The following is a 27,411-nucleotide window of genomic DNA, read 5'->3' as shown; positions in this document are numbered from 1 at the left end:
TATCATTGGAAAGAGGAGAAAGAGAGCTTTAAAATGATGTGCATCTTTCCATAGTTTCTGCACTGCTCGGAGTCCCTTTAACTATAAAAGGTTCTTGTATCCTCAAAGGGATACCCCATTAAGTAAGGTCAAAAATAATATTTGACAGGTTCTTTCCATTCATTTCCAATGAAATGAATCGTGGTTTTATGGATCGGAAAAACAACAATTCCATTGACTGTTTGCCTCAATTGCATTACATACAGATCCTATAGCAGGGATATAGGGAGTGTGCTTCCTCATAAGAGGAAATTGCAACCCTTGGATGAAACACCTGAGGTATCTCATTAGCCTGATTAGACTGCATTACCTCTAAATCAGATGGTAATAAGAAAGAAAACATTTCCCAGTAAATTGTTAGAAAATTGGAAACATAGAACCGGTTTCCATTTTCATGCTTTACCACTGACAAAAAACAAGCATTACACCAAGGTTTCGGATAGTGTATAGCAAGATTTTTTTTTTTTTTTCTTAGTGAAGCTTGCAGGCTTTAGGTTCTGAAATGACACAAAGACATCCATAAATGCACTGCATAGTGCTTGCATACACATTTGCCTGTCTTATACCAGTATCAAAAGACCTTACCTGGTTTGTACTGGTCTGAGCGGCTGGGTCTCAGCCCTAATAGGACTCATAGATTCCATAAAATGTAACACTGCTATAGAGGGATTCAAGTTTATTTTTAGCAATACATTTTTGGCATAGAGATTTTTACTAAGAAGCTGAAAATTTCGCTTCCCATTTGAGCATCTCATGGACTTCTCAACCAGTTTAAAAGCAGGTTGTACAGTCTTTGCCTGCAAAACAACTAAACAAATATCCTACAGGCCAATTCCTCTCTGCATAAAAAACAATTATAGAATGTCATATGCCAGAGAAAGACCCCCACTAGGAGTAGCTAGTAGAGACAGCAATCAAAATGGTTATCCAAGCCATGACTATGTACTACAAAATCACTGCCCCAGCGTGGCAAGTACTCAGCAGAGATAATCAGACATACCTGCTCCACTGAATCTGCTGCGAGTTTGCGGCCATCCACAGAGGAATTACCGGACTGCACCATCCTCCGACTGTGTTCCTGGTAGCTGGAACCTGTAATGGCGTTTGAATGCCGCGCGCTTCCGCCTATGAGGAGGGTCTGACGCGAGTCAGCAGAAGTAGTTCGCACCGATTGCATACTTCTCAATCCATGAAACGCAACCTCTGCTACCGTCCCCTTACTTCCGCGTGTCGGCAAGACGCCATGCGGATGCTGAACTCCCGGCCTTCGGCTCCAATCTCCACCAGAGCCGCCGGCAAACTCGGCTACCAAGGTGCCTACCTTTGATGCACAGCCGCCCCAAAGCTAGCTCACCCGCAGGCCTCCAAGAGCTATCAGGGGAAGAGGAAAAAGAACCAGGTACAGAATGCCTGTATCGGGTGTTTCCTAGGTGGGAAACACAGCAAAACTGATGGGTGAGGTGGAGGAGGCAGCTTTATGCAAATTTTGTATTGGGTGTGTTTCCTTAGGGGAGGAGCCAGCTATCTCATGTATATAGCCATCCTGGAGGATGAGGAGAGAAAAAGAGGCTACAATTTGCATGAGCTCACCAAAATTGGACAGTTGAAGACTGAAAAAATGTTGCCTGGTCTGATGAGTCTCATGAGAACATGGATCCATCATGCCTTGTTACCACTGTGCAGGCTGGTGGTGGTGTAATGGTGTGGGGGATGTTTTCTTGGCACACTTTAGGCCCCTTAGTGCCAATTGGGCATCGTTTAAATGTCACGGGCTACCTGAGCATTGTTTCTGACCATGTCCATCCCTTCATGACCACCATGTACCCATCCTCTGATGGTTACTTCCAGCAAGATGATGCACCATGTCACAAAGCTCGAATAATTTCAAACTGGTTTCTTGAACATGACAATGAGTTCACTGTACTAAAATGGCCCCCACAGTCACCAGATCGCAACCCAATAGAGCATCTTTGTGATCTGATGGAACGGGAGCTTTGTGCCCTGGATGTGCATCCCACATATCTCCATCAACTGCAAGATGCTATCCTATCAATATGGGCCAACATTTCTAAAGAATGCTTTCAGCACCTAGTTGAATCAACGCCACGTAGAATTAAAGCAGTTCTGAAGGCGAAAGGGGGTCAAACACCGTATTAGTATGGTGTTCTTAATAATCCTTTAGGTGAGTGTACATAAGCCTGCCAAAAATATATCTAGTAGTTCAACAGAGGATTGGTTGGATAGAATAAGCAGAAAAGAGAAAATTATGGAGATGTCCGAAAAGTTAAAAATACTGTATTTGTCAATTAAGCTGTAAAGTCTTTGTGCAAAATAATTCAAAGTATTGCGTTTTGGCTAGTGTCCTGCTGCTAGATGGAATTCGACAAAACAGATAATGGACTAGGACAACAGAGATCTGTGGTTCCAAATCTCTTAAAGTACAACTGAAGCAAGAAAAATATGGAGGCTGCCATATTTGTTTCCTTTTTAACAATATCAGTTGCCCGGAAGCCCCGCTGATCTATATGGCTGCAGTGGTGTCTGAATTAGACCAGAAACAAGCATGCAGCTAATCTTGTCAGATCTGACAATGTCAGAAACATCTGATCTGCCGCATGCTTGTTCAGGGTCTATGGTTAAAAGGATTAGAGGCAAAGGATCAGCAGGATAGCCAGGCAACAGGTAGTGCTTAAAAGGAAATAAATATGGCAGCCTCCATATCCCTCTCTCTCGTCTGTTGTCCTTTAAAGGGCTGGTCCTGATGGGAGGGTCTGATATAGGAGCTGAGCCCTCACAGCAAAAGAGGAAGCTCCAGCCCCCTTTCAGACAGGGAGACATTTATTAGACTGATTTCTTCATGTCCATAATTCTGATCAATAAATGGATAGCGTATTTACATTCGGTAAAGCGTTATGAATTCACACTTGTGAAACATGAGTATTAACCTCCCTGGCGTTCAATTTCTGCAGGAATTCTGTGCAAAAAGTGGTTCAATTAATTTTTATTACATTTTTGTCTGCAACTTACTAAAATCCATCAAGCAAGGGTTTAGCATCCATTTTGAGTAAAATAAAAGTTTCAACTACAGAATCATGTCAAAAAATTAAATTCAAATTTGTAAAATAAAACTTATCACAAATAGAAAAACCCTCCTCAAATATGGATGAAGAAATAAATACTGCCCAGTGTTTACCTACAGTAAAACATCTCTCTTGTGTGGTACAACAACTAAGGGCCGGTTCACACGCAGACTTCCATGTCATTTACTGCCATTTATGCAAATGCAGCATTTTAATCACAATTGTTTCCACTTTCTGGAAGCAGCAGGATCTGGTCATTCCAGGGCCCATTATCACCACGCTCCTGTGCTCCTTGCGGGATGAAAAATGCAGATTGCTGGAAACCACCGCAGAGGGACGATAAGCGTGTCCTACGGAGCAGCTTCCAGCAGGTGGGGAGGTTACCAAGAACAATGCCGTTGGGTGATGCTCAGGCATCGCCTAAGGTCTGACATGCCAGATCTTTAAAGATCATCGTTGGGCTGCCGTACACAATCAGGTCTGCTGCCCAATTCTCAGCCATGGTGTTCGTTATAGTCCCTCACGGAGTTCAGACCAGTGTGGCAATAAGTGACATTCTCTGTACAATATATAGTATGATACTAGATTCAATACAAGTGGTGTTTGTATAGAATCTAACAGAACTTTGAATTTCTTTATGCTGTAATATTTCTCCTCTTGTCTCTCTCCCCCCCCCCCCCCCCCCCCCACACACACACACTCCCTTTAGATTGTAAGCTCGCAAGGGCAGGGCTCTCTCCCCCTATTGTGTCTCCAAAATCATTATAAATTTTATTCATCATGTTACATTTATCAGTCATTACCAATTCTGTATTTTATATTCTGTATTTTGTATAGTTTTTATATTTTGTCTTATGTATTTTGTGTATTGGTGTACACCATTTTCTAGATTATAATTATCACAATAATAATATTTTTATAGTGCTTTTCTCCCTGGGGACTCAAAGCGCTGTGACCCTGCATTATGCAGTCTCAAAGGCTAGGGAAAAGAGGTGAGTTTTTAGCTTTTTTTTTTTTTTTTTTAAGTTGTCCAGAGAAGGAGCCTCTCATAGTGATTGTGGAAGCGAGTTCCATAGAGTAGGGGCTACATAGGAAAAGGCCCGAACACCAAATGTTAGGTGTATCCTGAGAATGTACCCAATGTTCATTTCTTTCTTTGTACAGTGCCACGGAATATGTTGGTGCTTTATAAAGCAATAATAATAAATATGTGCAACTGTAGTAGGTGGAAAAGATTTGGGTCCGCAGCAGTCTTCTCAGGTTATCGAAATGTTTATTGAATCAAAATAATAAAAACATGATGCTACAGGACAGCAGCAGAGAGAGAGGTGTTCCCCCCCTTGATGTTAGAGGTGGCGACAGACATAGGAAGTTATTAAGGGCTGAGGCAAAGTGGATACGTGAACTTGATACCATCAATACTGGCCTTAACAGGGAGTATGACCTTAACTTTAATTGGTAGCTAACTGGCTTCTTTTGTATATATTTTGTAGATATTTAGCAGTTTTCAAATATGTAACATTGCCTTGTGGGTTATCTTTACTTCTTTATTTTTATCACCCATGCTTATAGATCCTGTCTGTTGCGGTGGCTGGCCATGCATGCCTGTATTGTCCCCCCCCCCCTGTACTGTTTACATGTCGCTTAGCAACAGATATGAAGTTTCTGGGGGCGTGTTTGAGGTCCGGTGCATTCTTCATGCTATTGGTTAGAGTCAGCACGGGCTGACTTCCTGTAGTAGGTGGCACCCCAGCTCTTTGTTTACTATATGCGGCTGTATTAGCCACGTTTGTGCGCGCGATAAGCCTCTGCTGCAGAGTGGATTTTAGGTTGAGAAGATTATATATGTGAGATCCTGCATTCAGGTATGAGGTGGAACCTTTATAACATTATGGATGGTTCGCAATCTATGTATTTATGTTATGTATGAGCAACCTATCAGTAACTTTTTTGACATCATGTGACGACTGCGTGTGATGTCAGTTGTGCAGAATGTGATCAGTGATTTTAACGTTGTTCTTATGGTGGACGGCTTGAAAAAAAGGGCAGGTGCCCGAAAAAGCAGACTGTTGCTGTCCTGTGGCATCATGTTCTTATTAGTTTGATTTAAGATTTTGATAACCCGAGAAGACTACTGCGGACCCAAGTCTTTTCCTGTATTCTGTGGATCCTGTCAGTACCCAGGTGAAAGGTCCTGCACGTCTGACCGCTTACAAGGGTATGGCCTATTGAGTGCAGTTCCATCAACTAAAAAACAACTGTAGTAGGTGGTGCACATACACCATTATAACTATCCAGGCCAGTTTTCAGCATGGAGAATTGTTACACGAGGTTAACTCGTCCATACCGTTTGTAGCAAGTTTTTTAATGAACTGGTCAGCCTCGTCCTTGCCACCAAGGAGGTTACACCGTAAAGTATTACTGAGAACCTTTATTTCTCAGTAGCTGGATGTGGTTTGCCTGATAATCTCTCAGTAGGTGAGTAACAGTTTGCCTAATGTTTCCTGTCAAAATGGTGCTGCTAGGATGCCCGCAGTACCTAGAAAACTATGAAAAATATAAATTCCAGGGTTACTGTGAGTTCAGCTGTTATGTATGCTTTTAGAGCAGCTGTGTAGAAGCACAGATAGAATTAGATGGGGAGAAAGTACTCTTTTTTTGAACTATTTTGAATATTTTTTTTATTACAGGCTAAGGTGTGAATACTACGATGGTTTAGAGATGGTATTCTTATATCCAATCCAGGATGGATGGCTTGTTCGTCAGCAGGGTTTTTTTTTGAAGCCCATGAAGACCCATAATAAAATCTTGCCAAGAGCCAATTAACAACTTGAGGACCGTGGGCTTTACACCCCTTAAAGAGACTCTGTAACATTAAAAAGATCCCCTGGGGGGTACTCACCTCGGGTGGGGGAAGCCTCCGGATCCTAATGAGGCTTCCCACGCCGTCCTCTGTCCCACGGGGGTCTCGCAGCAGCCCTCCGCACAGCCGGCGGGGGCGCTGTGGCGGCTTTCCGTTCCGAACTACACAGAAATACCCGATCTCATTCGGGTCCGCTCTACTGCGCAGGCGCAGGAAACTTGCGCCTGCGCAGTAGAGCAGATCTGACGGCGATCGGGTATATCCGTGTAGTTCGGAGCCGACAGCCGTCAGAGCACCTGCGCAGGAGCCAGGAAGGTAAATATTGACGTCACCGCTGCACGGACTCCACGGAGGGCTGCAGCGAGACCCCTGACGGATGGAGGACGGCGTGGGAAGCCTCATTAGGATCCGGAGGCTTCCCCCACCCGAGGTGAGTACCCCCCAGGGGATCTTTTCATGTTACAGATCCTCTTTAAGGACCAGGCACTTTTTTTCCATTCAGACTACTGCAGCTTTCACGGTTTATTGCTCGCTCATACAACCTACCACCTAAACGAATTTTGGCTCCTTTTCTTGTCACTAATAAAGCTTTCTTTTGGTGCTATTTGATTGCTGCTGCGATTTTTACTTTTTATTATATTCATCAAAAAAGACATGAATTTTGGCAAAAAAATGATTTTTTTAACTTTCTGTGCTGACATTTTTCAAATAAAGTAAAATTTCTGTATACATGCAGCGCGAAAAATGTGGACAAACATGTTTTTGATGAAAAAAAACCCATTCAGCCTATATTTATTGGTTTGGGTAAAAGTTATAGCATTTACAAACTATGGTGCAAAAAGTGAATTTTCCCATTTTCAAGCATCTATGACTTTTCTGACCCCCTGTCATGTTTCATGAGGGGCTAGAATTCCAGGATAGTATAAATACCCCCCAAATGACCCCATTTTGGAAAGAAGACATCCCAAAGTATTCACTGAGAGGCATAGTGAGTTCATAGAAGATATTATTTTTTGTCACAAGTAAGCGGAAAATGACACTTTGTGAGAAAAAAAAAAGTTTCCATTTTTTCTAACTTGCGACAAAAAAAAAAATGAAATCTGCCACGGACTCACCATGCCCCTCTCTGAATACCTTGAAGTGTCTACTTTCCAAAATGGGGTCATTTGTGGGGTGTGTTTACTGTCCTGGCATATTGGGGGTGCCTAATTGTAAGCACCCCTGTAAAGCCTAAAGGTGCTCATTGGACTTTGGGCCCTTTAGCGCAGTTAGGGTGCAAAAAACTGCCACACGTGGTTTCGCCGTACTCGGGAGAAGTAGTACAATGTGTTTTGGGGTGTATTTTTACACATACCCATGCTGGGTGGGAGAAATATCTCTGTAAATGACAATTTTTTTTTTTTTTACACACAATTGTCCATTTACAGAGAAATTTCTCCCACCCAGCATGGGTATGTGTAAAAATACACCCCAAAACACATTGTACTACTTCTCCCGAGTACCGCGATACCACATGTGTGGCACTTTTTTGCACCCTAACTGCGCTAAGGGGCCCAAAGTCCAATGAGTACCTTTAGGATTTCACAGGTCATCTTGCAGAATTTGATTTCCAGACTACTCCTCACGGTTTAGGGCCCCTAAAATGCCCGGGCAGTATAGGAACCCTGCAAATGACCCCATTTTAGAAAGAAGACACCCCAAGGTATTCCGTTAGGAGTATGGTGAGTTCATAGAAGATTTTGTTTTTTGTCACAAGTTAGCGGAAATTGAGTTTAATTGGCTTTTTTTCACAAAGTGTCATTTTCCGCTAACTTGTGACAAAAAATAAAATCTTCTATGAACTCACCATAGTCCTAACAGAATACATTGGGGTGTCTTCTTTCTAAAATGGGGTCATTTGTGGGGTTCCTATACTGCCCTGGCATTTTAGGGGCCCTAAACCGTGAGGAGTAGTCTGGAAATCAAATGCCGCAAAATGACCTGTGAAATCTTAAAGGTACTCATTGGACTTTGGGCCCCTTAGCACAGTTAGGGTGCAAAAAAAGTGCCACACATGTGGTATCGCCGTACTCGGGAGAAGTAGTATAATGTGTTTTGGGGTGTATTTTTATACATACCCATGCTGGGTGGGAGAAATATCTCTGTAAATGCTGATTTTTTTTTTTTTTTTTTTTTTTTTTTTTTTACACACACAATTGTCCATTTACAGAGACATTTCTCCCACCCAGCATGGGTATGTGTAAAAATACACCCCAAAACACATTATACTACTTCTCCTGAGTACGGCGATACCACGTGTGACACTTTTTTGCAGCCTAGGTGCGCTAAGGGGCCCAATGTCCTATTCACAGGTCATTTTGAGGCATTTGTTTTGTAGACTACTCCGCACAGTTTAGGGCCCCTAAAATGTCAGGGCAGTATAGGAACCCCACAAGTGACCCCATTTTAGAAAGAAGACACCCCAAGGTATTCCGTTAGGAGTATGGTGAGTTCATAGAAGATTTTATTTTTTGTCACAAGTTAGTGAAAAATGACACTTTGAAAAAGAATAAAAATCAATTTCCGCTAACTTTTGACAAAAAATAAAGTCTTCTATGAACTCGTCATACACCTAACAGAATACCTTGGGGTGTCTTTTTTTCTAAAATGGGGTCACTTGTGGGGTTCCTATACTGCCCTGGCATTTTACGGGCCCAAAACCTTGAGTAGTCTGGAAACCAAATGTCTCAAAATGACTGTTCAGGGGTATAAGCATCTGAAAATTTTGATGACAGGTGGTCTATTAGGGGGCGAATTTTGTGGAACCGGTCATAAGCAGAGTGGCCTTTTAGATGACAGGTTGTATTGGGCCTGATCTGATGGATAGGAGTGCTAGGGGGTGGCAGGGGGTGATTGATGGGTGTCTCAGGGGGTGGTTAGAGGGGAAAATAGATGCAATCAATGCACTGGGGAGGTGATCGGAAGGGGGTCTGAGGGGGATCTGAGGGTTTGGCCGAGTGATCAGGAGCCCACACGGGGCAAATTAGGGCCTGATCTGATGGGTAGGTGTGCTAGGGTGTGACAGGAGGTGATTGATGGGTGTCGCAAGGTGTGATTAGAGGGGGGAATAGATGCAAGCAATGCACTGGCGAGGTGATCAGGGCTGGGGTCTGAGGGCGTTCTGAGGGTATGGGCGGGTGATTGAGTACCCTAGGGGCAGATAGGGGTCTAATCTGATGGGTAGCAGTGACAGGGGGTGATTGATGGGTGATTGACAGGTGATCAGTGGGTTATTACAGGGAAGGACAGATGTAAATAATGCCCTGGCGAATTGATAAGGGGGGGGGTCTGAGGGCAATCTGAGCGTGTAGGCGGGTGATTGGGTGCCCGCAAGAGGCAGATTAGGGTCTGATCTGATGGGTAACAGTGACAGGTGGTGATAGGGGGTGATTGATGGGTGATTGATGGGTAATTAGTGGGTGTTTAGAGGAGAGAATAGATGTAAACACTGCGCTTGGGTGGTGATCTGATGTCGGATCTGTGGGCGATCTATTGGTGTGGGTGATCAGATTGCCCGCAAGGGGCAGGTTAGGGGCTGATTGATGGGTGGCAGTGACAGGGGGTGATTGATGGGTGATTGACAGGCGATCAGGGGGGATAGATGCATACAGTACACAGGGGGGGGGGGGGGGGGGTCTGGGGAGAATCTGAGGGGTGGGGGGTGATCAGGAGGGGGCAGGGGGGGGGAATAAAAAAAAATAGCGTTGACAGATATAGTGACAGGGAGTGATTGATGGGTGATTAGGGGGGTGATTGGGTGCAAACAGGGGTCTGGGGGGTGGGCAGGGGGGGTCTGAGGGGTGCTGTGGGCGATCTGGGGCAGGGGGGGGGGGAGAAAGTGTGCTTGGGTGCGACATAGGGTGGCTGCAGCCTGCCCTGGTGGTCCCTCGGACACTGGGACCACCAGGGCAGGAGGCAGCCTGTATAATACACTTTGTAAACATTACAAAGTGTATTATACACTTTGTATGCGGCGATCGTCGGGTTAACATCCCGCCGGCGCTTCCGTATGGCCGGCGGGGTGTTGCGGCGGGTGAGCGGAGACAGGCGCCGGCGGAGGATCGCGTCACGGATGACGCGATTGCTCCGCCCATGCCCCTACAAGGACCGCCGCCTTTGGGCATGAGCTGGTCCTTGCGGGGTCCGCTTCCCGGCCGCCTCTGTGCGTTAGGCAGTCGGGAAGTGGTTAAAGTGGACCTGAACTCAGAACTTCATTTCTTCTCTAAAAGATACGCAAGAGCATAATAACCTTTAAAGAAAAACTTGTTACAGCTGATACAAATCCTAAAATAATTCTCCAGTGTTTCTTCTTCCTGCTTTCATGGAAGCAGACATATTGTTAACATCCGTGCTTGTAAATGAGCTCATCTGCCATGGCAGTCAGCTGACACAGGGGAGAGATCAAATTAAAAAAACAACGTGTGATTAGACAAGGATGAGGGAGAATTAGACAGACTAAACTCTCTAAATACATACAGGGTGCATTTATCTAGGTTTTCCTTTTGTCCTGTACAAGAGTTCAGGTTCACTTTAACTCTGTGTTCTGCCTGTGATAACTGGAAAGTTAACCATTTTTCCAGCTCTGGAATCTGCTACACTGTAAATGAGGTATGATGCATTCGATATGAAAATGGCAAAGGCGTTGCAACAATGACCAGGAAGTTCTTCCAGGGTTGGCACCATTTTCAAAATGAATGTGCCTGGTGGCTGAATGGGTCACCAGAGGTATGTCAGTAGGTGCCACCTAGAATCAGCGGAGGGCAAGTATATTTTCAGTTCGGATGCTCTGTAAAGTGTACCTGAGATGGGTTTAATCACTGCATTTATGCTTACCTGGGGTTTCCTCCAGCCACCATGAAGTGCGTTGTGTTCCCCACCATCCTCTTCGTCTGCTCCATTCTCTTAAAATCCTTTCTGGTAGGTTGGCCAATTGTGTGTTCTGATCATGCATGGCCCGGCCGTATGTGCACCCCCACCCTCTTCCGCGCCCAGGAACATACTGCACATTGTGCAGTACTACTGTGCAGGATCAGAACGCTCTCAGACACAGGAGGACGGGGGATGCGCACGTGGCCAAGGCGCGCAGAAGAGCGCGGCCGGCTAATCTACCGAGAAGTATTCTAAAAGAATGGAGTGGCCGGGGAGTACAGCAAAGGACCCCAGGCACCTCATGGGGCAGGAGGAAGACCCAGGTAAGTATAAATGCAGCAATTAAATACATCCCAGGTTCCAGAATACGTCACATATAAGAACTGTAACATTAAAGGGAAGGTCCAAGCAAAATAAAAAAATGAGTTTCACTTACCTGGGGCTTCTACCAGCCCCATGCAGCCATCCTGTGCCCTCGTAGTCACTCACTGCTGCTCCAGTCCCCTGCTGGCAACATCAACACATACATTTTTAAGCGTTAGTGGTTTAATACGTACATTTTTACGCGTTGCACCACTAATGCATAAAAATGTATGTGTTAATGTTCCTGCACTAGCGGGAATGCGTAAAAATGTACGCAATGCGGCCCGTCGACCTCCGAGGTCGGCAAGCTGCCAGCGGGGGACTGGAGCAGCAGTGAGTGACTAGGAGGGCACAGGATGGCTGCATGGGGCTGGTAGAAGCCCCAGGTAAGTGAAACTCATTTTTTTATTTTGCTTGGACCTTCCCTTTAATGCAAAGTTGCATTCATCAAATAAACCACCTTGCAGGACAGAACAGCGTGGAATTGTTAAAAGTAGATGCCCAGAAAAAAAATACTGCTGGTTAGCATTACAGCATTCCAGATCAACTGCTGACAACTACATACACATGCAACTGTGCAACGCAGCCGAAAGGCACTACCAAACTGTTAGCAGGCATTTGTCAAAAGTCTCACAAAGTCTTGATGTCATGGATGGAATACGGTAGAGTAACTTCTTCTATGAGTGTTAAAGGGAATCTGAAGTGAAAATAAACTTAGGAGATAATGATTTGTATGTGTAGTACAGATAAGAAATAGAACATTAGTAGCACAGATATGAGTCTCATATTGCTTCCAGTACAGGAAGCGTTACGAAATTTCAGTTATCTATGCTAAAGAGCCTCTCTGAGCTCTCCAACACAGCTTGGGTCTGTTTTCTGGAGCATAAAAAAAAAAAAAAAAAAAGTCTTAGGGCTGGTGCACACATTTTTTGGAGTGATTCAGCTTTAACGAATGAGCAAAAATGCCCATTCATTAAAAAAAAATCGCTCTGAAACTCGCTTCACAAAATTGCTATCGCAAATCACTAAGCACTAGAGATTGCAATAGCGAGTCTGTTGTGCACTAACCCAGAGACAGATTTAGATAAGATTTTTACTGCAAGGAATTTGAAAGGATCATTAGCTCTGCTTATTTTACAGTTTAAATATAAAGTATGGCTTGTAATTGCAAATATGACAGAATTATGCAAGGTTATAAAAAAAAAAAAAAAAAAAAAAAAAAGCTATATCTATAAAAATTTAAATATGAGACTATTTTCTTTGTTACTAATGTTCTATTAATTATCAGTACTAAACATCAATAATTACATCATCAGTTTGTTTTTACTTCAGTGTCACTTTAACTGCAATACAATTGCATTCATATGCAAGTCTATTATGGTGGCTAAGCTGTAGAGATACCTGAAAGATACTGTATGTTGTGTTCAAGAACCACGTTTTAAACAGCTGCAATTAATAAATGCCAGCAAAACCACCATTCCAGCCACCGCTTTTAATGTTCTGTCCGGAATAAACCGGGTCCCATTGGATTATGAGCTGCTCACCTGCCAAACACCTAAAAACCATGCTGGCAAATTCAAAATAACCGATACTTACAACATTTCGAAAAATCCCAATTGCATCAATTTTGCTGTGATTTTACTGCAAGTCAATGGGAGTGCGTTAAAAAAAAAAAAAAAAACGAAAACAGATCAAAAAGCGCTCTGCAGTGGGACTCTGCCCTTATAGGTTTTGGGAATACTGTATATTCTCCATGACTATCACCTAACAGGACATGAAGTACAAGAGCTTAAATGGTCCCATGAAGGACAAAAGAAGGTTGGGCATGAACTGGAGCGGTAATATCAATTTTTATACCAGCTTCTCCAGGGGCAAGAGGCTCATAGCAGCCAGAATTAGTGTTCACAGCTGTGTGCTGCATTCTCAGTTACTAAGGTTAGGGTGTTACAGAGCGACGCAGCCAGACACGCAACACCATTCTCATCTCCAAGTTTTAAGAGTGCAGCTGCACATAGATCTTCAGAAAAAGTGCTAATATGCGAAACAGTTGTTAGGCCATTCTGCACCGTGGCTCACCCACAACCTTTACCTTCTAGAGCAGGGTTTTCAATTAGGGAGATCATGATCTACCAGTAGATTGTAGATAGGAAAGGACTTCTAGGTAGATCCTCACCACCCACCTGAGTGAAGAATGTGCTGTACTCTGTCTCCTTGACATGGATGAGCTTAGTGCAATATGCTGTCCTGAAATTTTGCACAGTAGTGTAGAGGATTATAAATTAGTACCTCAAGATACAGACTTTACTGTGACAATAATGGCTTTCCTATACCTGCTAAAATGTGTATGGGTAAAACCCGCATCAGACCAAATTTGCACTTGTATCATATCAGTCTTTGATATGGATTTGAAAGGTCACCCCACCTCCAGGATTTACTGCAACATGTAATGGGGTAGTTACCCCCTCATCCTCTTGCTTGAGATGGGTTTGAGCATCTTGTTCTTTACACGGACAAGGGGGCTTTGCCAAATGCAGGAAAGACGCCTCCCTCTTTATAGGGTCCACCTTGCTATGGACCATGATGGATGACATGGTTGAGCCAGCACGGCCCTATTTTGGCCAGCTCAGCCATTCTGGCAATACCAGAGTAAATGGGGGACAACAAGTTTTAAGAAATTTGGGGAGTTTGCAAGTTTTTTTTTTTTTAAGTACACCTAAATCGGGGCTTCTTCCAGCCCCCTGTAGCCTTCGAGGCCCCTCTGTGTCATCCAAGTCCCCTCCATTGTGCCGCTGTCACCCCCAAATACAGACTCTGACCTGACCGTCCCAGCCACCCACCTCCTCAATCATGCTCCCATAGCCGGAAGTGTTCTGCACATGCGCGGTTAGTAAAGACTTGTAACCGCGCAATCCAGCCATACAGCAGACTTCAAAAGGACAACTATCAAAGTTAACTAAAATTTTAAATGTCACATATTTCCAGTAATTTACTAGCAAATAGCAATACAAAGGCCTTTTTTTTCCATCTTTTCATGTTTTTAATTAAGAAAATCACATTTACATAGAACAGTTCTCACTTTGGGCATTACTATGGAGGACTGTGGCCAGCACATTCAGCATACACAAACAATAACAAAGCTTTCATTTCACACAGGCTGTGCTGAGGGACCTCTGAAAAGCATTTTAGTGTTGCTGGCTAAAAGCGCTCTAGGTATGTGGGGTTTACAGAAAAACAGTTTCTTTGATAGTTGTTCTTTAATTAGGGGTGACAGCGGCACAAAAGAGCGTACTTGCTAAAGAATTCACAGCAAAAATCAACAAATAATATGCCTAAACTCACCTCCCTAGTGCTAAAGTTAATTATGTCAACATACTAGGTAAATGCAATTCAAACAGGCTTAGTGAGCTTAAAATAATAATGTAATTTTTAGGTGTAAGCTAGTGTATAGGAATAAACAATGAGATACCAATATTTCAGGTTTACATACAAATGATATTGAGCTTTCAACCCCAGCTATAAAATGTTACCGTTTGGCTCACTTCCTATCGATGATGGGGAGATTCGACCAAGAGACAAATCTCTCTCTGATCAAATTTGATTAGAGAGAGAGAGAGCTGGCGGCTGCCAATACACCGTAGTTCGATTCCTGATCAATTTGAGCATGAAATCTCTGGTGAATCGGCCACTCCATCCGCCGCTTTTCCCCCTAGTGTATAAATGTGTGTGCATTTATACATTACCTGTCTTATGTCATCCACCGCACAGTTCCCATCCATCATACGCTTCTCGCCCCTCCATTTGCACTTCAAACACTGCTGGCGTTTAGCGCGTGACATCACACTTGTGCCACGCGCTATAGGCCATAGGACAGGTAATGTATTAATGCATACACTAGAAGGAACAGAGCTGAGGGTTTTGTCAAGTTTGTCACGCCTCCTGATATCACTCACCTTCGCACACCCAATCGGCCATGAAAATCAGAAATCTTGCAGGATGTCTGATCGATACATATGACCAATTTCAGCTCAAAACTGGTTGCATTGTCGATCGGGCATGCTTTTGGCGGCGCAGATTTTCATATGATTCAATAATATTTATCGAATTGGATGGTCGATTGGCCACCAAGTCAAGATGTATGGCCGCCTTAATAGTCCAGGTGTGCAGAGGCTTCATGTTCTGAAAGATCAAGTGTCAGTACATTGTTCCCTAAATGTTAATCCAATCTTACTAGGAACCACTGTGTTTTAAATATAGGGAAAATGAATGCTTGTAGTCCACTACAGCCAGCTCTACTCATGAACAGTTTCTACAGAATACTTCGCATAAAGCTCAAAGTACACATTTCATTTTTAACTTGACTAAATTACAATTTAAAAACAGACAAGCACTTCAGACAATGAAATCCTATAGGCCGTTTCACACCAGAGGGAATCTTTTTTTAATAAAAAAAAAACTTTTAGTGATTGCAACTGTGTTATAAGTTTAGAAAAGCAAAACCGATGTGAAAAAAAACATACTTAGCCATTGCGATTAGCATTGAATTGGCACTAACCGATTTTCTGTGTTAGAAAGCTCTGTGGCTACATTTTTCCACTCAAGTGTCCCTGAACTGAAACTGTATTTTAGTCTGAGCATTTTGACTGCTAAAATAAAGTGCTAAGTGCAGCTGGATGTGGCGATATGGCGCCATCTTGAGGAATATTTCATAATTGCACATAATCGCATGTGGAATTTCTAATATTCCATCCATGTAGAGAGCACCAAAAGGGGTGTAAAATCCCATTGTTTTCATATGTGGTTACAGTCACAAATTCAGTCAACAACTATTACAACTACAGTAAGCTGACCTACAGGACCATTTCACACTTATGTTATCTGATTTATTTCTAGTTGTCTATTTCAAATTGTTCAGCAAAAAAAAAAAAAAAAAAAAAAAAAAAAAGATCTTTTACTGAATATCAGATTGACATGACAACGTTAACACAACATTGCGGTGCTGTTTCGAGCCACAAACTTTTTCAAGCCGACTGGCTAGCTGGTCATAAGCTTGAAAAAGAGCTTGTGGCTCAAAACAGCGGCTGTCATTTTAATCTAAAAAACAAAACGAACAAAAACACAAACCCAGGCACATCGCCTCAAGTTTGGACATTTAAATAAAATTAGGGAGGTGGTACAGGAGGTGTGGCCAGCAAAATGGCAAAGTAGCCCTCCACACACTCACATGCAAGTGTTCATACAAATGCATTCACAGAAATCAATCATCCAGGAACCACTGCTATCCCTTCAGCCAAGTTAAAAGCCAAGATCTTAGATATAAAATAATGCATTCTGTTGCATAGTCACCGACACTGCGTAGAAGTACCCTAGTATTCCTAGGTGTCCTAATTCTGGCGCTGTAACATGCATAAAGTGCAGACATGCAAACATTCATTGCATCAAACCTATCCAAAAATTAGGAGCACATATTCTGACCTCCTCGCCTGGGACAGATAGTGCTTCAGACTAATCGCACAAGGGAGCTAACAAAATATACCCATGCGCACCATGCACACACCAGCATAAGTGGTGTGCATGCTGACAATGGTCACAGACAGGGGAAGGAGGGAGTTCACTTGATTAACCCAGGCCACAAAGGAAAGTTACAAGAAAAAAATACATAAATCCAGGCACATCGCCTCAAGTTATTAGGGAGGTGCTAAAGGGTGTGTGGCCAGAAAAATGTCAGTAACCCTTTGCACACTCATGCAAATGTTCATACAAATGCATTCACAGAAATCAATCACCCAGGAACCACTGCTATCCTGTTAGAAGGCTTAGGCTCCTTTGTAGTGGATGTTAGTTTTCACACAGACTGTCATAGCGGCTGTTGAGTACATTGAGATGTGCTGGTCATTCAGCTGTAGTAGGCTGCCTGCTTCATAATAAATGAGATACATCAGGGATGCCCAACTCCAGTCCTCGAGGGCCATATCCATGCCGGTTTTTAAGATGGATGGATAATTAGCAAATGTGCTCTACTTGATGATCCACACCTTTCCTGATTCAGTCCCATCAATAAAATTGAGCTGTGCCAAAAATGTGTGATGATCTCGGCCTTTGAGGACTGGAGTTGGGCATCCCTGAAATAAATTAATCTCGTGTTTATCTGCATGCCACTGATATTTCAGCAAGTGATGAAAAGCAAGTGTAAAGAAATTACTATTTATTCTTAAAAGTCACTCTTATGGTTTGAAACATTTCTTGGTAATCCTAAAGGGAAAAAAAAAAAAAAAAAAAAAAAAAACCCTCAAACAACTGAATAAATGCGATTTCTAGCTTTTGTTCTATACTTTTCAACTAGCATCTAACAAGTAACCAACCATGCAATCCATCAGTAAGCGTATTTATCTAGGGAAAAGTAGATTGACATCATGCTGTTTAGCAACACTAGGGCCCCTACACAATTGACTTTTTCTTCTGAGTTTTCTCCTAGGAGATAATTTTTGATCTTTTAAGAATTACTTTTCCACACTTTTCAATTGAAAAAGTACCAAAAAGTAGGTGGAAAAGTACTATCAAAACTATTTTAAATATTTTCTTGCTTGCTGCTGATTAAAAAAAGGTATTTTAGACAAGTTTCAAAATATCACTTGGGAGACAACTCGGGAGAAAAAGTGAATTGCATATGGCCCCAGGGTCCAGATGCAATTTGCTTTTTCTCCTGAGTTTTCTCCTAGGAGATATTTTTTCATTTTCCGTTTAGAATAACTTTTTAGCACTTTGCAATTAACCCCCCCTGGCGGAAATCCCGAGCTGAGCTCAGGCTGGGATTTTCATGCTCAAGCGGTAAGCCCAAGAACCGCCACATGCTGCATTTTCCTAGGTCCTGCGCACAATCGGTGCTGCCAGCGGGACACAGGCTACTCCCTCCCCTCCACCCCCCAGACCAATCAGGACGGTCGAGCGGCGGTGCTGCGTGATGTCATCGGGGGCGTGGACTTAAAGTGTACCCAGAGTTTTGCTGAAAAAAAAATTATATACAGTGGTTTGCAAAAGTATTCGGCCCCTTTGAAGTTTTCACATTTTGTCATATTACTGCCACAAACATGAATCAATTTTATTGGAATTCCACGTGAAAGATCAATACAAAGTAGTGTACATGTGAGAAGTGGAACAAAAATCATACATGATTCCAAACATTTAAAAACAAAAATAACTGCAAAGTGGGGTGTGCATAATTATTCAGCCCCCTTAATCAATACTTTGTAGAACCACCTTTTGCTGCAATTACAGCTGCCAGTCTTTTAGGGTATGTCTCTACCAGCTTTGCACATCTAGAGACTGAAATCCTTGCCCATTCTTCTTTGCAAAACAGCTCCAGCTCAGTCAGATTAGATGGACAGCGTTTGTGAACAGCAGTTTTAAGATCTTGCCACAGATTCTCGATTGGATTTAGATCTGGACTTTGGCTGGGCCATTCTAACACATGGATATGTTTTGTTTTAAACCATTCCGTTGTTGCCCTGGCTTTATGTTTAGGGTCGTTGTCCTGCTGAAGGTGAACCTCTGCCCCAATCTCAAGTCTTTTGCAGACTCAAGAGGTTTTCTTCCAAGATTGCCCTGTATTTGGCTCCATCCATCTTCCCATCAACTCTGACCAGCTTCCCTGTCCCTGCTGAAGAGAAGCACCCCCAGAGCATGATGCTGCCACCACCATATTTGACAGTGGGGATGGTGTGTTCTAAGTGATGTGCAGTGTTAGTTTTCTGCCACACAGAGTTTTGCATTTTGGCCAAAAAGTTTCATTTTGGTCTCATCTGACCAGAGCACCTTCTTCCATGTTTGCTGTGCAAACTGCAAATGGGACTTCTTATGCTTTTCTGTTAACAATGGCTTTCTTCTTGCAACTCTTTTATAAGAGCCAATTTTTGCAAACCACTGTAGCTCCCTGGTGATCCAGACTTCAGTAGCCCTTCTATTTCCTGTCCCTCGGAGGCTCTGAGTCACTCTGTTGAGATCACCTTCATTGATCTCACCAAAGTGTTACAGTGCCCCCCAGTGGATGGATGCAAAATTGCAGCACGGGAGTCCAGGGAGGCGAGTGGGAGCAGGGGCTGCTGCTGGCTTACTAGCAGCATGATTGTTTAGGGTCTGAAATGTTCAGAAACAGACCCTAAAATCTGGAAATATTCATACTGCCAGGGAGGTTAATTGTAGGGTTCTCTTTGCACAGTTGGTCACTGGGTGACTGGGATTAATATTTAGAAAATTGGGTGGGGCCTAAAAAAGCCAATCAAAATTAACTTCTTGATTTTTAAGGGTAATATTTAATTGCTGCCATTCTTGCACGGTTAATGGCACAAGCCTCAAACCTGGTACAGTTGGTCATTGGGTGACTGGGGTTCAAATTCAGAAAAGGGGTTGAATCCACAAACAGCCAATAAGATTTGTTTTATTTCAATGCTAATTATTGTTGCCATAGACCACAAAGCTCACAAACTTGGTCACTGAGTTAGGGCTGGTGCACACCAAAAACCGCTAGCAGATCCGCAAAATGCTAGCAGATTTTGAAACGCTTTTTTTTATTTTTCTATGGCGTTTTGCTAGCGTTTTGCGGATTGCTGCTGCGGTTTTCAGTATAGTAGATTTCATATATTGTTACAGTAAAGCTGTTACTGAACAGCTTCTGTAACAAAAACGCCGGCAAAACCGCTCTGAACAGGCGTTTTTCAGAGCGGTTTGCGTTTTTCCTATACTTAACATTGAGGCAGAAACGCATCCGAAATCCAAAAAATGCCTCACCCAGGCATTTTTCGTTTCTGCAAAATGCCTCCCGCTCTGGTGTGCACCACCCCATTGAGATACATTGACCAAGCGGAGCCGCAGCCGCAAGCGGCTGCAGAAACGCTGAAAAAGCCGCTCGGTGTGCACCAGCCCTAATTGTGTGTTAGGGTTAGAAAAAGTGGGCGGAGCCAACAGACAAATAAATACACCAGGATTTAGGAGAAAAAAAAAAAGTTTGGATGTTTTGTGCTTGCATTTGAGACCAGAAGGTCTACCGATTGGTCTCCTCAATGTATCATCTGTACATTTCACATAATACTGTAATCACATATATTCTCATTACATACCAGTATTAGTCCAGATATCAGAGATGATGTGCCAGTAAGAGCAACGTAGAACTTTGGTGTCAACGTGTTGAGAAAAAGAGTAACTAAGAACAGAAACATAAATTAATAATGTATTAACATAGTGAACCACAAGGAAACAATGGGCTCTATTCACAAAACTTCTCATAAAGGACTTATTTATCATCTATTTGACAAGAATAACCTTTCAGCACATGTACAGGCAAAATAATCACTGTAAGTTGTTCTTGATTAAACTTCATTTCTATATTACTTTCTTACCTTAATTATATTACCGTATTTTTCAGACTATAAGACGCTCCTAGGTTTAGAGGGTGACGTACCAGGTTTAGTATAATTAATAAATAAATATATACATACACGCGCACACACACACACGCACACACACACACACACACTGTATATATATATATATATATATATATATATATATATATATATATATATATATATATATATATATATATATATATATATATATATATATATATATATATATATATATACTTTGGGGGCGTTTTTCTGCTAAGGGCACAGGACAACTTAATCGCATTAACGGGAAAATGGACGGAGCCATGTATCGTGAAATCCTGAACGACAATATATATATACTAAACCTGGTATGTCCATGGTCCAGGAGCATTTTGTAGATGTCCTCCCAATTACTGTCCTGTTCCTGTCACCCTTGTGTTTTCCTCTTGGCCCCCAATGTCCTCCTCCTGTTACTCCAGTTTCTTCATGCTGCCCCCCAGTGTCCTCCTCTTGTTCCCCAGTGTCCTCATGCTGCCCCCAGTGTCCTCATGCTGCCTCCCAGTATTAAACAACGGACTGTCCCCAGTGTATACAAATTGTGTCCGCCTCTTTGCCCCTCGCTGCGCCATGTGTTATGTAAATCAGCGGCAGAAGCCGCTCGTATCACTCACCAGACAGTGCGTGCCTGCGCCAAACAGGGACTCCTCTCTCGCTCACTCCTTCCCCCAAGTGCTGGTACTTCATGGTCGCGTCATTACACACTTGACCGGCACTTGGGGGAAGGAGTGAGCGAGAGGGGAGTCCCTGTTCACTGCAGGCACGCTCTGTCTGGTGAGTGATACGAGCGGCTTCTGCCGCTGATTTACAAAACACGGCGCAGCGAGGGGCAAAGAGGTGGACACAATATGTATACAGGGTCAGTCCGCTAATTAATACGAGCGGTTTCTGCCGATAACTACATGACACGCAGCGCGGGGCAAGGAGGCGGACACAAAGGACATGCAGACAAATATTGAGGGTGACATGGAGGAGGATCGAAGACCACAGGAGTGCAGGGAATCCCGACATGCGGCGGGTCAGCTGTTCGGTGATTCCCTGGGATTCCCTGCATTTGGACTATAAGACGCAGGGACTTTTTCTCCCCACTTTTGGGGGAGAAAGAGTGCGTCTTATAGTCCGAAAAATACAGTATATATTTTTGCTTTTTGGGACCGACGTATGTTGAATCTACGTCCAAAGGTGATGCTGCTGCCTTGCGCTAACGAACCGTCTCGACACTATCATGCGCACCGGAGAGGGGAGATTAAGATGTCATGACAGCTGACATCTCCCCTCAGTGATCAGCAGCCATCGCGTATGTTTGCTGATCACGTGATTACTATGCTTGCCTTGGCCTGGATCTCCTCCTACCTATCCAATCGCTCCTTCACCACTTCCTTCAATGGCTCCTCCTCAACTCCTGCCCCCCTTTCAGTTGGGGTCCCCCAGGGCTCTGTTCTAGGCCCCCTTCTTTTCTCCATATACACTTCCTCAATTGGCAAGCTTATCTCCTCCCTGGGCTTCAATTACCACCTTTATGCAGATGACACTCAGATTTACCTCCATACCCCCGATCTCTCAGCCACCACCATGAACAAGGTCTCCTCGTGTCTCTCAGCAATTTCCTCCTGGATGTCAGCTAGGTTCCTAAAGCTTAACCTAGACAAAACTGAGCTCCTGATCCTTCCACCCCATGCTGCTGCACCCATCCCAGGTTTCCACCTCACAATCGACAACACAACCATTCTCCCTACCTCCCAGGCCCGCTGCCTGGGTGTCACCTTGGACTCTGACCTCTCCTTCATCCCACACATCCAAAACATCACAAGAGCCTGCAATTTCCACCTCCGTAATATCTCCAAGATCCGCCCATTCTTAACCCCGGACACGACCAAACTGCTCATCCATGCCCTCATCATCTCCCGCCTTGATTACTGTAACTCACTCCTTTCTGGCCTCCCCCTGAAACGCACTGCCCCCCTTCAATCAGTGATGAAAGCGGCTGCAAGACTCATCCATTCTTCGCACCGCTCTGCATCCACATCTCCCCTTTGTGAATCCCTGCACTGGCTCCCTATCCGTCTCAGGATAAGTTTCAAGATTCTATGCCTGGCGTATAAATCTGTGCACAAAACATGCCCTACCTACATCTCGCAGCTTGTTCACAAGTATACACCAGGTCGCCCCCTCCGTTCCTCCAACGACCTTCGCCTCACCACCCCGCGCATTTCACACTCCCATGCCCGCCTGCAGGATTTCTCAAGAGCTGCCCCCACCCTCTGGAATGCCCTTCCACCACCCATCAGACTTGCTCCCTCTTTCAACACATTCAAGCAAGCCCTCAAAACCCACCTCTTTATGATGGCCTACCCACCTCCTACCACACAGTAACTCTCTAAGGAATATTTAACAGCCCCCCCTAGTGTTTCCACCCCTCCCTTTAGATTGTAAGCCTCTGGCAGGGTCCTCCACTCCCTAGTGTAATCTACAGGATCATGTGCTCCTGTCCTATGACAGCCTGTACTTGTATTACTGGGCCTACCTAACCAGCCCATATTGCATGATCATGTATTTTGTACAATTTGTATGTATAACTTTGTTCTATGTGTATAACCCTATGTATGTCATCCTTGTATCATTGTATATATTTATTGTCCAGCGCTGCGTAATATGTTGGCGCTTTATAAATACAATAAATAATAATAATAATAATAATAATACTATGATCGCTGGCGGATCATAGAGATAACTTGTAAGAGCTGCAGCGGTAGTGGGGAAAGAAGAGGATCCACACACCTTCCTGCCGTTTCCCCGACAATCAGCGCTCCCCTCCGCTCTGGTCGGCATCCCTGCTGTATTGAAGCTAAGTCCCGGGTCCCGGCTTGATGACATCATCAAGCTGCGACCCGGGACTTAGCGTCAGTACGAGCCGGGAAGCCAGGTGAGAGCGGAGGTGTCTACAGCTGCTCATTGCTGGAGCCTGGGAGGTGAGTAAAGGCTGCCAGCAATACGGGGGCCACCTGGCCACCCAGGGGGACCATACCTACGTGCCCACAGCAGGGATCCGGCTGCCTGCCCCCCCCCAAACACGCCCCATTATCCCCCCTCCCCCGCCTTATGTACAATGCCTAGTTCTTGGGGGGGGGGGGGGGGTAGGCAGCCGGTCCCGAAAGGGTCAAAAAAGTAACATGGAAAAAGGTGAAAACAAGAGGAAAAGAGGTGAAAAAGCGCTGTGAATCACTTTCACTTGTCACTTCACTTGTAATTTTCTGTACTTTGTGTATTGTGTGTTTACGCAATACAATTTTTATTGCTTTTTTTTATTGATTCGAGAATTACACAAGGTAAATAACATTCATATCGTGCTTTTCTCCTGGCGGACTCAAAGCGCCAGAGCTGCAGAATAATTTATTTCACCAAGTGCAACAGATGTTGTACCCGGAATTATTTTTGGCACATACAGGGCCAGTTATAGAAGTAATTGAACACATACAAGAATATACATTGAATGGCATTATACATACAGTTTGATTTGCATAGAGAAGGCATATACACATGGACATAGTAGAGACAGACCAGAGGAATCATCCAAGTGCTATATGAGGGATGAGCTGCCACACTCAACTGCCCTGCAGCAATACGGATGCGCGCTTGTGCAGGACAGCACAGGGAGAGAGAAAGAAAAAGGAAGACAGGAGAGAGAAATTGAATGTTCTAGTGCTGCAGCAGTGACCTGCTGGTGACGTGGCTGAAGTGGCAGGAGACTGATACTTTCCCACTTTGTGAATTGTAAAATTAAACTAGTTGTATATTTATTGGTTTGCCGTTGTGGGGTGTACTACATCGGCAAAAGTAAACGTCCACTGCATGAACAAATGTCTGAACACAGTGTTCTCCCCAGGGCTAATAAGGTGGGCGGGCCGCCCAGGTGTTTTCAAACCCCGCCCAGCTTCCAAAAGTCTGACGGTTGTGATTGGCAGGCGCGTCATCGGCAATTAGGCGGGGGGCAGCGTGTCTCGGCCACAAGCAGTGTGGGGTAGGGGAATGCCCACAAGTGCAGAAGCTGGGGTCTGACCTCTATCCCCCCTCCCTCTTACCCCGCTCAACCAGGTCCCCCGGCGGTAGATTCAGCATCACTGGCTCTGGGCTGTCTCAAACACTAGAGCACAAGCCAGCCGCCTGATCCACGCTGTCTCCTGTCCTCTCGCTGCGATGCTACACATACTATTTCCTGTTTTAGTGTGCGCAGCCTCGGAGACAGGACACAGCGTGGATCAGGCGGCTGGCTGGTGCTCTAGCGTTTGAGACAGCCCAGCGCAAGTGATGCTGAATCTACCGATGGAGGAGCTGGTTGAGCGGGGAAGAGGGAGGGGGAGGGATAGAAGTCGGATCCAGCTTCTGCACTTGTGGGCATTCCCCTACCCCACACTGCTCGTGACTGAGACACTCTCTGCCCCCCCCACCCCCGCCAAATACGCTTGAGGTTTGAGAGAGCCCGGAGCCAGTGATGCTGTATCTAATGGGGGGGGGGGGGTTGAATTGCACACCCTCCCCATTAGTCCACCAGCCTGACCACCTCCCGAATACCCCACCAACCTGTCCACCACCCCACTGGAGCCCACCAGCCTGACCACATCCCCACTGGAGCCCACCAGCCTGACCACCACCCCACCAGCCTAACCACCACCCCACTGGAGCCCACCAGCCTAACCACCACCCCACCAGCCTGACCACCACCCCACTAGCCCACCAGCCTGACCACCCCCCAACTATCCCACCAGCCTGACCACCACCCCACTAGCCACCAGCCTCACCACTTACCAACCCACCCGCCACCAGCCTGACCACCCACCCAACTAGTCACCAGCCTAACCACCACCCCACTAGCCACCAACCTGACCACCTACCCACCCCACTAGCCTCACCACTTACCAACCCACCCCACTAGCCACCAGCCTGACCACCCACCCCACTAGCCACCAGCCTGACCTACCCACCACACTAGCCACCAACCTGACCTACCTCACTAGACACCAGCCTGACCTACCTACCCACTTACCCAACCCACCAGCTTGACGTACTTACTCACCCACCCCACTTCGGTGTAACCCTTCTTTTCCACCCAGCATGACCTTAGGGCCCTTTTCCACTAGCTGCGATCCTCTTCAGAAAGCGGATCGCAGCCGTTTTGATGAGCACAATGAGCACTGTGATAACATGTAAATCGCGGTGCTCATTTCTCACTAGCATGCGTCGTATTTTTCCGAATCACAATTTTTGGGCGATCATGCTCTATTCCCAGCAGCTATATGGAGCAATCACGGGTCGTGTAAATTGTAGATTGCGTGATCGCAGCGCAATCTCACTTCCTAGTAAAAAAAGGGCCCTTACTTCCCCACCCGACTACTTTTTCATGCCACCCGGCTAAAAAAAAAAAAAAAATTCTGGGGAGAACCCCGGAACATATTAATGACAGAGAATGCAAAGGTTCCGACCCCAGTTGCGCAACATTTTTCCTTATGCCGTGGTGGTTCTCCAGCAAGCTTAAGATTTATCAGCCTGGACTGTATCCACCCAACAATTAGGGGTGATAATTTTGATAGACTCTTACTATGGTTCGAGTCGAGATGGATTTTTAAGCTTAAAGCTTGCGCTCTCCCCGGCCTTAACGAACAATTAAAAAGAGAAACTGTAACCAAGAATTGAACTCCCAATCAGTGGCTGATACCCCCTTCCCCATGAGAAATTATTTTTATTATTTTTTTATTTATATAGCACCAACATATTCCGCAGCGCTTTACAAAGCACAATAAGACGACAAGGGGGACATAGGTACAACCCAAAAATGTACAGCAGAGTCTCAAGCAGCACAAATATTGCAACAAAAACAGTAAACACTAGGAGGATGACCCTGCCCTTGTGAGCTTACAATCTAAAGGGTAGTGGGGGACACACTAGGTAAGGGGAGGGGGGATGGATGAGGCAGTGAGCCTTTGCCTCTGATTACATTGTGAACAGATAAGTAAATATGGGCTAAAAAAAATGTTATAAGCTTGTCTGAAAAGGTTTGTTTTAAGAGTGCGTTTGAAGATGTCCAGGTTTGGAGTATGACGTACAGGCTGTGGAAGAGAGTTCCAGATGAGAGATGATGCTCATGTAAAGTCCTGGATGCGAGCATGAGAGGAGGTGATCAGCTTAGAGGCCAGGAGAATTTCTTGGGAGGAGCGAAGGTTGCGGGAGGGACAGTATCTAGAGATTAGTGAGAAGATGTATGGAGGGGACAACTCGTGAAGGGCTTTGTATGTTAGAGTCAGGAGTTTGAACTGGATCCTCTGGTAATGGGTAGCCAGTGGAGAGAACGGCACAGTGGGGCTGTATCAAAGGAGCGCGTGGAAAGGTGAATGAGGCGGACAGCTGAATTTAGAAGGGATTGGAGAGGTGCTAGCCTGTTTTTTTTGGTAGACCACAGAGCAGGGTGTTACAGTAGTCTAGGCGAGAGATGATTAACCCTCCTGGCAGTATGAAAAATTCCGCCAGGAGGCAGCGCAGCAGTTTTTTTTTTTTTTTTTGTTAAATCATGTAGCGAGCCCAGGGCTCGCTACATGATAGCCGCTGCTCAGCGGCATCCCCCCGCTTCGATTTCCTGATCTCCGATCAGGAAATCCCGTTCAAAGAATCCCGTCGTGACGTCATTGGGAGTCTTGATCCACCCCTCGGCGCTGCCTGGCACTGATTGGCC

The 27,411-nt window shown here is 44.7% G+C and overlaps 1 protein-coding gene across 3 annotated transcripts in view; it reads right to left on the bottom strand.

Annotated features, from left to right (window-relative positions):
- The window catches only part of ST7L (suppression of tumorigenicity 7 like), a 424,041-nt gene that overhangs the window by 367,192 nt on the left and 29,438 nt on the right, over positions 1–27,411 (bottom strand). For all 3 annotated transcript variants that reach the window (XM_068269737.1, XM_068269735.1, XM_068269736.1), the window contains exon 2: positions 20,364–20,446. In XM_068269737.1, coding sequence (XP_068125838.1) covers positions 20,364–20,446 — 83 coding nt within the window. The remainder of the gene's footprint in view (positions 1–20,363; positions 20,447–27,411) is intronic.

This window comes from Hyperolius riggenbachi, chromosome 2 (assembly GCF_040937935.1).
Source record: "Hyperolius riggenbachi isolate aHypRig1 chromosome 2, aHypRig1.pri, whole genome shotgun sequence".
NCBI lineage: Eukaryota > Metazoa > Chordata > Amphibia > Anura > Hyperoliidae > Hyperolius > Hyperolius riggenbachi.
The sequence above is the reverse complement of the archived record's forward strand: the minus strand, read 5'-3'. Positions and strand labels throughout refer to the sequence as shown.